General features: G+C 33.1%; 1 protein-coding gene across 1 annotated transcript; it reads left to right on the forward strand.

The window, feature by feature from the left end:
* The first annotated feature begins 275 nt into the window (after positions 1-275).
* LOC115878042 lies at positions 276-4346 on the forward strand. The gene is made up of 2 exons (XM_030894397.1): positions 276-408; positions 3571-4346. Exons 1-2 carry the CDS (start codon positions 276-278, stop codon positions 4344-4346), a joined length of 909 nt encoding a protein of 302 aa, XP_030750257.1.
* The last annotated feature ends 9391 nt before the right edge of the window (positions 4347-13737 follow it).

Consider the following 13737-nt stretch of genomic DNA (forward strand, 5'->3'; position numbering starts at 1 on the left):
TTGAACATTGGTTACCTTTAAAAGCAAGTTACTACTTTAGTTTAAATGGGTCGATTCCCACATAACAGTGACGTGACAGTGCCGTGACCGGCACGTGATTTATCCGGCGAGATCGAAATTATTCTTTTAGGAATTTGATTGGGAATATTCACACTGTTCCGACGTAGGACCGCGACAGTGCAAACAGTGTTGACACCGACACCGTACCGTGATCGTCAAATTAGTTCCGAACGATATTTTTGGAGTTTCACGGCAGTAAAAATTGTTTCTCGAACATGAATGATGAAAAACTTATTGAGTTGATCCATGGTTATTCTGCATTATATGACATGTCCAACTCAAAATATATGGACTCTGATTTTAAGAATAGTATTTGGAGTAAAGTAGGAGCAGAAATGAAAATGGATGGTGAGTAAAAAATACTTTACTGTTGACCTGGCCACAGAATGAATATATGCAATTTAATAGATATTGAATATTTTTTTGTCTGATTTCTTTAAATCTCACAGGTGTATTCTTTAAAAAAACAATTTGTATTTTAGTATACTTTTATTATCAGTAATAATAGGTATAATAATGTTAACAACTAAAATTACGTTAAGTTTACTATTTGTATTGTAACGTTTTTAGTTCGTTACATATCTTTTTTATATATAATATATGATGTCTGGGCCTATCATCACCGGATTCCCTCTCGTTCAGGCCGGATAGTTTATTTGACGCGCTACGCGCTTGGCGTAATTTTTACGTTCTCTAGTCAGCAACCCTGCTATCGTTTCACTGTTCTGTGGAGCGCTGTTAACATCGCTTCAAGGCGCCTCTCCGTGCTTAACTTCACTTGGCTTTGACCGTCCTACTGTCACCATCAAAAAACCCTTGCTTCGAGAAAATGCAATTATAAAAATCTTGCTGTATAATTTGAATCAGCTGCTATTTCGAAGTTACAGGTAAAAATGAGATTATCTTTTTTGATTCGTTATTATTACTGCGTAATTTTAGGGTAGAGTTACGGATGCCCCAACCTAACTTGTATTTGTATTTTGCTGGCACGTTGGCGTCCCTTTTCTTTTGTCCTCTAGAATGTCACATGGAAGAAAGGACAGGTTCTTTATTATTTAGTGAGCCCTCGGAAGTAATTCGAGGTAGGTTCAATTTCTTTATTAGACCTTGTTTGATTTTAAACAAGAGTTTCGTATTTTTAGGGTCTTATGGACGGACTGTGTCCAAGGTTATGGTCCAAGTTACGGACATTATCCAAGGTCCTAGTAGTGTTCCAAGGTACGGGTAGTGTCCCCATATTGTCACAGCATGGATACAGCGTAAGCCCCATGCTGCTTCGCTCCCATTTCTAAGCCTAGTCAGTAGCTACGGCTGTATTGATTCATGGTGTCCTCATTCTGGCCCCTTTTGTTGTTTTGACCAACAGGATCGCCGACAGACAGTACAGAGATATGAACCCACCTCTTCGAAACAGGATTGTCTCAAGAACAGCTAAGTGAAATCTACACTTAGCTGTTCTTGAGACAATCCTGTTTCGAAGAGGTGGGTTCATATCTCTGTACTGTCTGTCGGCGATCCTGTTGGTCAAAACAACAAAAGGGGCCAGAATGAGGACACCATGAATCAATACAGCCGTAGCTACTGACTAGGCTTAGAAATGGGAGCGAAGCAGCATGGGGCTTACGCTGTATCCATGCTGTGACAATATGGGGACACTACCCGTACCTTGGAACACTACTAGGACCTTGGATAATGTCCGTAACTTGGACCATAACCTTGGACACAGTCCGTCCATAAGACCCTAAAAATACGAAACTCTTGTTTAAAATCAAACAAGGTCTAATAAAGAAATTGAACCTACCTCGAATTACTTCCGAGGGCTCACTAAATAATAAAGAACCTGTCCTTTCTTCCATGTGACAGGTTCTGGTTTTCAGTCGATTTTCAGTCTTAACTTAACGTACATTTTAAATAATATCGTACAGACTATATTTAGTGGTTAGATTATAAAGAACATTATGTCGATTTAGTAGTTACAATATGATTTAGATTTTAAGTTTCATTACATTACGCCTTGTAATCGTATTACTTTCTATAGATATTATTATTGCGCTATATTAACAGATGAATAACGAGACATAGATTCTAGAATCTACAGGTTGCAACATATCAGATTTAACACCGCATAAAATTTAACAGTTTAAATAAAGTAATGCTACCTTTCTTATATTTTCTATAACGTTACACGCATTGTATTTTTTCATAGTCTTTTCATAGAACATATTTAATAGTATTTACATACATAGCTTTTACTCGACATATAACCACTATAATAATTATTAAAATTGTACAATGCTATTTACCATCAGGATACATCATGAATGAATATAGTCACTAGTTTTAAGTAATAAACAACTGTGTTTTCTTTCTCTGTTCATGCCTGGCGCCCAATATTTATAATTTCGAGTTATTATTGTTAATCAGCTTCTTTCTAGTGAAATACCTTATCCAAGACTGCTCTACCAACGAAAAGCTGCCGTTCGCAGTGGTAATGTTTATAAAAAAATGCTACAGTATTATATTTTAAGTTTGTCGGTTATTTGGTAGCCATGGGAGAGATCCGGCATCAGAATTAAAAAAATCAGTGAATGTTTCTCGTACGCGAAATGCATCTGTCGTGGCATTTCCTCCTTGCATTGAAAATGTAAATTTTGTAATGTGCGACTCTGACCCCTCAAATCTACTTTGGAAGTAAGATAATTATACGTATGACTGTCATATTTTTTAATGAAATTGTGCAGCAAGCAAGTGCTCAAAATTATGTTATCCATGTATTTTGGAAAGGCCTGAATTCTTCTATTGTAAAGTCTAAATTTTTGAATCAAAATACCAAAAGTGTTTTCTGATGTCCTCTTGGCATGACACAAACGATAGTTAAAGTTACGTTTCCGATCATCTAGATTATCTCCTGGATATGGTCGCATTAAGTACGTTTTAAGAGGAAATGCTTCGTCGCCTACGATAACGTATGGAAGTTGGATATCTGTATTAGGTATGGCAGTTTTTTCCGGTATATTCAAAGTTCCTTGCTGAAGTGCTTTTCCTAGCTTTGATTTGGCAAACACTCCTCCATCGCTATCCTTCCCATATGCCCCTACATCGACAGTAATAAAATTACAATGAGCATCTACAAGAGCTAATAAAACTATAGAAAATGTTTTCTTATAATTAAAAAACATTGATCCTGAGTTAGGAGGAGCCTGAATAACAATATGCTTGCCATCCATAGCTTCTATACAGTTAGGAAAATTCCACATTTCATAAAAATCAGTAGCGATTTTCAGCCACATTTCCTCTGTTGGAGTAGGCATCAGTTCTTTCGTGAGATGTGTAGTAATAATCTCGCAAGTCTCTCATACAATTCTATGAACTGTACTATGTCCTAGACGATAGCTAAACGAAATTGTGTTCAGGGCGTCTCCAGTGGCCAAATATCTAAAAAAAAATCAGTAGAGAAAAAATATATACAACAAAAGATATTTTTAGCTTAATCCTTAATTTTTGTTTTAGGGTCTGTCTGTAAAACTCGGTGGGCCAATATTAGAGACAACTTCAGAAAATCTTTGAATAAACAAAAGACTAAGAGTGGACAACAAGCAACAAAAGTGAAGCCATACAAATATTCAGAGCAATTGAACTTTTTGAAGAAATTCTTTGAGGAAAGGGAGACCAAAACAAACATTGAGATCAACGTAAATATCGACGATTTCACAGGTGATACAGAAAGTGAAGAGGTATCCGAAAATAGACCAAATAGTCAAACACAAGACGTTACAATATCAGAAGTTAATGATGACGTGACTACACAATCAGAAGGGCGAAGTTTATTGAAATCAACACCAAAAGATGCCATTCCACGAAAAATTCGAAAGCTGTCAGTGTTAAACTCCACTGCTCCCTCTAAAACGGCCGCCGCTACAGCTATGGAGTATATTATTGAACGAAATAAAATTATGAACTGTCCACCACCTACACAGCATCCTGTTGATGCTTTTTTAGCAGGAATAGCTTCTTCTTTAAAAAAATTATCCCCACAAGAGTGGCATTACGCAAAAGGTGAATTATTCGCTACTGTTCAAAGATATGAACTTAATTTGCTAAACCGACAGCAACAGTATACTGGCTCAGCAGGTTCTTCTGAAATGTGTTCGATTGGAGAACCTTCTCCTGCAGGAAGCTACCAGTCTCCATGGAGTGGCCAAAATTCAATGACATCTAGCGGTCACATTGAGGAGAATGCAGCACCCAACTTAACATTGACGGAGTACTTCCAATCCCTTCCTTAGAAATACTCAGGAAAAAATGTGTTTAAAATTTTTGTTTTTTTGTTTGTACATTTTTCTAAGAATAAAATTTTACTTTTTTAAGTACTTTTATTAAATACTGTTAGTTGTCTACACCAGACTGAAAACAAACACTTTACCTACCTCAAACAAACAGCGAGTCTTTCCCTTGCTGTTATTGCTTTCCTCCAGCGTGTGTCATGCTTTTTCAAATGAACGTCTAACTTGCAAAGCAATAAGTTGAATGAATTTTCTGACATTCTAAAGTATTGAAAAAAAAAATTCTGCATCGTCTACCAGTTCCCTGTACAATGTAATAAATTCCCCTTCGGTCCCTCTCTTTCTCCACGCTTGATGAACCCAGTAACGTCTTTCTACTTGTTCTTCTATGTTTTGTTCCACGTTTTCTTCCATTTCTGCATCTAAAATCAGTGCGATCTCCAAAAGTTCTGCATCGGAAAATATTTCCATTTTTAAAAGTTACTACACTGCTATACTGCACAATACTGATGAAACACTGACTAATGTGAATATAAATCACTGTGTGTTTACGGCCGGTAAAATCACGTGTCGGTCACGGCACTGTCACGTCACTGTTATGTGGGAATCGACCTTAAAGATCTATTTACACACATCAGTGCCGTGTCAGTTCAGTATCAGTATCAGTGAAAAATAAATTATGATTGCCTTAGCCTTCAATGAACCTTTTCACACAAGTCCGGCGCAGTACCGTTTTTTTACCATCAGTGCTGCTTCAGTGTCCGTTAGGTACGTGATATTTTTAAAAGTCGGCAACGATATTTTTGTTTATTTCACTGACGAACTGACGACGTCGACGATTGGAATTTGCGATGGTTGAAAAACTGATCGAGTTTGTACGGAATTATCCAGAATTGTATGACTTGTCACACATGGATACCGGTTTAAAAAATAAGATTTGGAATAATATAGGGTGTCCCAGAAATAAGTGCAAATATTTTAACTGGTAGTATAGTTCAACCCCAGAAACACGCCTATGAGTTTTTTTCGCGAAAAAAAAAATTTGAAAATTCGAAATTTTTTGGATTTTTTTTTAGTTTTTAATCAAAAAACATAATTTTTTGATAATATGGCAACATAGGTATTAGATTAAATTTACAAGAAAGAAAATCCAGAAAAGATCTAGTGGTTTTCAAAATTTTTGCAAAAAATCAGTTTTTTTGGAAATTTTCAAAGTAAAATAACTCCGTTATTTTGGACTTATTTGAAAAATAATAAAGAGAAAATATATTTCTTTTATCGAGATCTACCACCTCTTAAAATATTTGCACTTATTTCTGGGACATCCTGTATAGGAAAAGAATTAAAACTCCAAGGTAAGTTTTGGGCTTTGAATTTATATTATTATACTTATATTATATTAGCTACTTATATTATGGAAACACTGTAGATAGGTAGCCTATGTCTTAAAACTTAAAAAATATCTTTAAATCCTTTCGTTTTGCCATGGTACACGTCCAATTTCTGAGGTAAAATATTCTGTAAACAATTCTCTTACTCTAAATGCGTCATTAGTTGCATTTCCTCTCTGCATAGGCAAATCTTGAAGAGGTTGTTCTTGCGGAGCATTATTTAAGTTTAAGTTGTTTTTATAAAACAACTTAAAAACAACAAATCGGCTGGTTGTGACGCGATTCCAGCGGAAATCTATAAGTGTACCAGCAAAGAACTTATTGGTCATCTTAAGGCTCTCTTCGATGTCATATGGGAAAGCGGAGAGGTACCTCAGGACTTTCGCAACGCGAATATAGTAAATATATTTAAGAACAAAGGAAGTGCATCAGATTGCGGAAACTACCGAGGAATTTCACTACTGGTTATCGGAGGTAAAATTCTCGCAAAAATGATGTCAAACCGCCTTCACCCACATATAGAAAAAATACTGTTGGTTCCATATTCGCCGTCCGCCAACTACAGGAAAAAGTAAAGGAACAGCAGAGTAAACTTTATGTTGCATTCATCGACCTAACGACTTCGACTCTATAAACAGAGATGCACTTTGGGTAATTATGCAAAGGTTCGGAGTGCCCAGCATATTTCTTAGTGTGTGTAAAAGCCTCCATAACAACAACAAGTCGAGAGTGTCATCATAGTTTAAGGAAAAGAGTAGTTGCACTCTCGCAAATATTTTCTGCCAGTTTTTGCAAGCTGTCGAATATCGGCAGCTTGCAAAGCGTTTCAGTTGAATTCCGTCCGTTGAAATGCGAGGTTCGAGCGTTGCGTCCCAGCACAGAGACGGATTGACAAAAAATGAGTGCCTTACTGTGTGCTGCTATTAATTGTAGTAACAATTCAAAAAATCGTTCTTTGAGTTTTTTTAGATTTCCATCGGATGTAAATCGGCAAGCTGATAGGAATTATCAATAAACATTTAATTATATTTGTTTATTTTCGAAGCTGAGATATTATGTAATTAATTAAATGTTATTATTTTTTTTAGCATGTGGGCAAATCTTAGAAATAGTTTTTTAGATATACAGGTTGTCTCAAATATGCGCATGAAAATATTCTTTGGTCAGGGGATTTGCCATAAAATTTTCATTCCAATAATAATTTACGAGATAATTTATATACATTGGTTTTTGAAACAATTTTAGAGTAAATATTTTGTACATCTAAAGTCTCCGCAAATTATTCATATTTTTTAAATGAAAGAATTTTATAATAGCATAATCTATTATAAATTTAGTGGACTGTATTTTTTATGTTTTTTTATTTTATTTATTTTTTATTATAAGTGGTCGTAATATAACAATATTCAAAATATTATAGACAAAATATTGAGTTTATATTTGAGGGAAGAAAAGTGCCACACCTAGCTTTAAACCACCGTAAATATACAGGATGGCCCATTATTGCGAGGAAGTCCAATATCGTCGTTCTTGTCGAAGATGTGAAAAAAGTTTTATTCATATGTTTCAAGGTTTATAAAGGGTCGTATCCTAAAATATTTTGTTATATACAGGGTGTCACAAAAAAGTTATGGTAAAGTTAATTTTATTTTTTTTTAAATTATTTTACATCTTTCTATATACATTATTCTATATAGGGTATTTTTATGGCGATGGCGTCACCAAAATCGGAATATTTAAAATGGTATATCTCAATTTTTTTAAATGCAACATTCTGTATATTATTTTTCGGTCAGATACAGAATTAAAAAGTGAACATTTTTTTATTTAAAGTGTTTCTCTAAATTTTTAACGGTTTCGCAGATATTCGCGTTATTACATATAGCTCTCTTTCAACAGTAAATTTTTATCAAAGCCACCTAATGAAAATCCCATATGTAATGAAATACAGGAAATATTTGCAAAACGCCTAAAAATTTAAGAACACTTTAAATACAAAAAATGTTCACTTTTTACTTCTACACCTGAAAGAAAAATAATATACTAGGTGTTGCATTTAAAAAAAATGAGATACAACATTTTAAATATTACGATTTTGGTGACGCCATAAAAAATACCCTGTATACGATAAAGTAAATTTTTCTACACGAATTTATTCTGGTGTCCTTGTCATGTTTAAGAAAACATATGTAGCTAAGTATAAATAATGTTATATTTTTGCCACTTTTCATATATAATGTTTTTTTAACCAAAGTTTTAGTAAATAAGAAATAGAATGGCAACACCGCAGTGTGCTTTAAACAGAATCCAGTTAACTACAGAAAATTAAACTTGTTTTAAATCAAAAAAAAAATTGTAGAAAATCTCTGAAATAGATAATAATATAAAAATATGTCATTATATATATTTTCCGCATTTCTTCCCATCAGAAGATTTTCAGATACAGAAGAATTGTTACCTACACGAAATGTGAAAACATTCTGTTTTCAAGCAAGTTTTTACTCGATGATCAATTTATTTTATTTTATTTTATTGGGAACTCATATTTTTCTAAATACATATCTGTGAAACTACGGCGAGTGCCACGACTATACTTTGCCTAGTTAATAGACTACAACTATACAGCTACGTCAGTGGTCACGGGAGGCGAGAACAAGGTCATATAAAGTGGCAGAAAAAGAACAAAGGATTTGACAAGGAGTAAATCTACTAGTTTCCTTATACTATGGTGTCACAATGGATCACTGAGCGATCCCTTCCTGACAAATACAGGGGTTAGGCAGGGATGTGTCCTAGCTCCTCTCTTATTCGACATATTCATGGCAGCTCTCTCTATTATAGTGGACAGCAAACTGCAGGAAAGAGGAATGGGTGTTAGATACAGGTATGACGGCGGTCTGTTCAACATAAAAAGACTCAGGGCAACAACACGTATAAAATTCATCACAGAACTCCAATACGCTGATGACTAAGCTTTAGTTGCAAATACGTTACAGTAATTACAGGAAATGCTGAACACATATATCTGGGCATACGAGACTTTGGGCCTTAAACTGAACATCAATAAAACAAAAATCATGTGCACTCCCCCGGAAAATCATAACAGCGCTATAAAAATCGGAGAAGAACTATTAGAATATGTATCGGAATTTAATTACTTCGGCAGTTTGATTTCGGAAAAGGCAAATATCGACTCTGAAATTCAGCATAGAATCAGCAGTGCCTCAAGAGCATTCTGGAAATTAAGACAGGGTTTTCTACAATCATGACTTGAGCACAAAAACGAAACTTGCAGTGTATCGAGCAGTAATAATCCCCACCATGTTATATGGCAGCGAAACCTGGGTGCCGTACCGCACACGAGCGCATTAATCAAGTTACAACAGAGACACCTTAGACAACTTTTAAGAATCAAATGGTACCACCATGTCTCAAACGTATCAGTCCTTAAAAAAGCAAGCTGCGAGAGCGCTGAAGTCATGATTACTAAATCTCACTTAAGATGGGCTGGCCACGTATGCAGGATGCAAGGAAACCGCCTACCGAAATCTCTTCTTTACGGTGAACTTTTAGAGGGTAAGAGGAAACCGGGTGGACAACTCAAAAGATTCAAGGATGTTGTTCATGAAAACTTAAAGGGGATAAGTATGCAGCATCAGTGGGAGAGGAAGCAGCGCACAATAGAACGCAATGGAGGAGAATTGTAAATTCAGTTAATAACAACAACCAAAAAGTAAAGAGGCAACAAAGTAATGAGATTTTTGAATGTCCGGAGTGCGGAGGAGAGATAACATCACGTATCGGGCTTTTCAGTCACAGAAAAGCTCATGACAGGAAACGCCTTGCGTAACCATCTGTTGATGCGTGTCAAATACTCGTCAGCGAGTAATGGCAGTAGTAGTAGTAGTGGTAGTATTTAAGTTTACATTTGAAAAATTATATGGGGGGCATTTGTATTATATATTTTAATGAAATTATGTAAAATATAGGCTGTCAATATAATGTTATCTACATTTTCCGGTTTAGCCTGGATTCTTCTCGTGAAAATTCTAAATTTTTGTATTAAAATCCCAAAGGCGTTTTCAACAGTCCTTCGAGCTCTGCTTAAACGGTAGTTAAAAACGTGCTTTACCTTAAACGGTAGTTAAAAGCGTTCTCTTCCTGGATATTGGCGCATGAGAAAGGTTTTTAGAGGAAATGCCTCATCACCTACAATCACATAAGGAACCTCGAGATGTCCTGGTAATGGTGCATTTTGTGGTACATATAAACTGTTATTTTGAAGTGTTTTTCCCAGATTGGATTTTGCATAAATCCCACCATCGCTATTCTTGCCATACAAACCAACATCAACAGAATACAATAGAAATAGATCAACAGAGTACAATAGAAAATGTTTTCTTGTAATTAAACTATTGCGATCCGCTGTTTGGGGGTGCTTGAATAATGTTTACCATCTAGTGCCCCCAAACAGTTGGGGAAATTCCAAATTGTGTTAAAGCTTTCAGCAATAGTTTTCCACATCTCTTCTGAAGGTTGCGGCAGCATTTCACTAATAAGATTCTCAGTTATGATTTCCATCACAATGTTCTGTTTAAAAACTGCTAAAGTCAAGTGTATGAAGGACTCCGATAAGTGTTGCACAGTAATTTTTGATGAGATGGCACTGGATACCAGCCTGACCTATGGCAAGCTTCAAGACCGAATAATAGGCTTTGAAAATCAAGAAACCACAACCATAATTGCTGACAAAGCCAGGGTGTTCATGGTTTGTGGGATTTTAAAAAAGTGGAAGCAGCCATAGGGCTATTATCTTAATGAAGGGGGCATGAAAACCGACATGTTTGCTGCCTCTATTAAAGAAAGAGTAAGATCCTGTCAATGCCAGCTTAAAAGTTAAAGCCATCATTTCTGAACAAGGGGCTGCAAACGTCACCTCATAAAAGGGGTAAGAAATAATTTTTTTAAATACCCGGCAACTTTCAAGTGGAAAAATTAAGCTTATGATGCAAATGATGCTTATATAAGCAAAATAGGAACACTTGAAAAATATTTACTCTTTGGCAAGTTGTTGTACTTGGAAAAAATAATATTTGTAGTCTTTGTAGACAGGACTTGGTAGGAGCTAATAGGGCAGAATCAGAACATTTTTTGATAAATGCAAGAGCTTATTCGGTTAAGGCTTTATTAGCTCCTACTTCATCCTTCAATCAAATATTTCAAAAATGCATATTTATTTTAAGTAAAGCTTTGCCTCAGGTGTGTCACATAGAAAATGTGTCAATATTATTTTTATTAAGAAATAATGATAGGGAAGATTTGTTTATTTGTGAACGACACAATTTAAGGGAAATAATACATAAGTATGTATTCCATTTTCATGTATATGTTTGGCTCGAAAATATTAATAATATATTAAAGGGCAAACTAAAGGTTTCTCAAAACTGTGAGGATACTGTTAAGATATATGCCTATAAAAAAATCCAAAAACATTCAAAATATTTGACTAGAAGAAAGAGATAATACTACACTCCCCACATTGTCAAGACTTTTATTTTAAAAATTGTCACGCGTTTGGCCTTAGCTTGGCTCTTTTTGAAATTTCAAAAAAAGAAAGTAGAAAAAAATACAAAAAATAAGAGAAAAATAAGAATAAAAAAAAGTTGTTATGTTAGCGATTAATAAAAATAAATATTTGTAGAACTTGCAGGGGTCTAGTCGCGAACAAATGTATGCCCTAGCTCAGAAAACTCGGAGAGTAGGGGCGGGTTAAGAACGCCTCTGACTTTAGACGGAAAAAGTCAGAAATCCCCCAAGGTGTATTTAGGGCCTTACAAGCCCACAAATATATAAAATAAAAAAAATAGATAAATAAACAAAAAAAAAGTCAAGATCTTAGAGAATTATGTAGACATAGGGCCAAAGGAAATATAAAAATAATAAAGCAACTGATTAGTTTCAGTACCCTCGATTGAAATATAAAAAGTAAATATAGGAAACAGTAAATAGAAAATACCAAATAGCAAATAATAAATTAAATAAATCAATAAAAAAATTTACCAAGAAAAATATATATCGCAATACGGCAAATAGTAAAATTACGTAAATAAATAAGTACCTTCCGTGATCATATATATATATATATATATATATATATATATATATATATATATATATATATATATATATATATATATATATATATATATATATATATATATATATATATGAAATGACCAAAATTCTTAGCTTTGAGTGTATATTAATAAATAATATTTCTTGCCTTTAGCTGTGTATTTTTTCTAATTTCGAAAAATCGAAAGTAGAGAAAAATTAAAATTAAAAAGCAAAACAATTTTCTTTTTACTTTTTTATTTTTTTAATTTTCTCTACTTTCGATTTTTCGAAATTAGAAAAAAACACACAGCTAAAGCAAAGAAAAATATTTATTAATATACACCCAAAGCTGTAAGAATTTTGTTCATTTCATAGAGTTGGGTTGTTGATTTAGAGTGCATATCTGAGAAGAGCTTATTGATATTTCACTTGACAGGTTTTAGAGTTATTAGAGTTTGTCTCTCCTTACGACAAGCAAAATAATTTTCTTTATTTTTATTTTTAATTTTTTCTTTCTACTTTCGATTTTCGAAATTAGAATATTAGTGGCAAGAAAAATATTATTTTATATATTTTATATATATATATATATATATATATATATATATATATATATATATATATATATATATATATAGTAATATATATATATATATATATATATATATATATATATATATATATATATATATATATATATATATATATATATATATATATATATATATATATATATATATACTATATATATTAATAAATAATATTTTGCCTTTTAGCTGTGTATTTTTCTAATTTCGAAAAATCGAAGTGAGAAAAATTAAAAAAATAAAAGTAAAGAAAATTGTTTTGCTTTGTCGTAAAGGGGGGGAACCAAGCTCCACTCACAACCGGAGCTTCTTTGGCCTACTGATACACTAAAGCTGTAAAATTGTTCATTCACTTATATTTGAGCGGGCCGAAAAACTCTTTACCATCTTTTTGACGGAGATGCTAACTAATCTCACCGACACTTTACGACATCGTCTGCAGATATAAAGAAGTTTTTGCTTGCCGTATCGGTGAGAACCAGCCCTGGACAGCCCACCTGATGAGGGTAGGCCCAGAAACCGGTTGTGGGAGTGAGCTTGGTTCCCCCTTTTACGACAAACAAAACAATTTTCTCTTACTTTTATTTTTTTTAATTTTTTCTCTCTACTTTCGATTTTTCGAAAGTAGAAAAAATACACAGCTAAAGGCAAGAGAAAATATTATTTATATATTTTTATATATATATATATATATATATATATATATATATATATATATATATATATATATATATATATATATATATATATATATATATATATATATATATATATATATATATATATATATATATATATATATATATATATATATATATATATAATAACACATATATATTTTTGTAAATCTTACGTGATCAATGGAAGAAAATTTTATATTTATTTACGTAATTTTATCATTTTGCCGTATTGCGATATATATTTTCTTGGTAAATTTTTTATTGATTTATTTAATTTATTATTTGCTATTTTATATTTTCTATTTACTGTTTCTATATTTACTTTTTTTATATTTCAATCGAGGGTACTGAAACTAATCAGTTGCTTTTATTATTTTATATTTCCCTTTGGCCCCATGTCTACATACTCCCTAAGATCTTGACTTTTTTTGTTTATTTATTCATTTTTTTTTATGCTGCTATATAACTATATTATGCTATATATATTAATAAATAATATTTCTTGCCTTTAGCTGTGTGGTACCTAATTTCGAAAAAATCAAAAAGCCAAAAAATCAAAAAAGTAAAGAAAAGAATATTTGCTTGCGTCAGGAACCCGCCCTCCTACAAATATTTCTGC

This window comes from Sitophilus oryzae, unplaced genomic scaffold (genome assembly GCF_002938485.1).
Source record: "Sitophilus oryzae breed Bouriz unplaced genomic scaffold, Soryzae_2.0 scaffold_1500_pilon_pilon, whole genome shotgun sequence".
Lineage (NCBI taxonomy): Eukaryota > Metazoa > Arthropoda > Insecta > Coleoptera > Curculionidae > Sitophilus > Sitophilus oryzae.

Excerpts from the sequence above, each read along its gene's own strand:
- LOC115878042 (XM_030894397.1), top strand. The coding sequence starts at position 276 with ATGAATGATGAAAAACTTATTGAGTTGATCCATGGTTATTCTGCATTA. Across the intron at positions 409-3,570 it reads AGCAGAAATGAAAATGGATG|GGTCTGTCTGTAAAACTCGG; the intron begins GTGAGTAAAAAA and ends TTTTTGTTTTAG.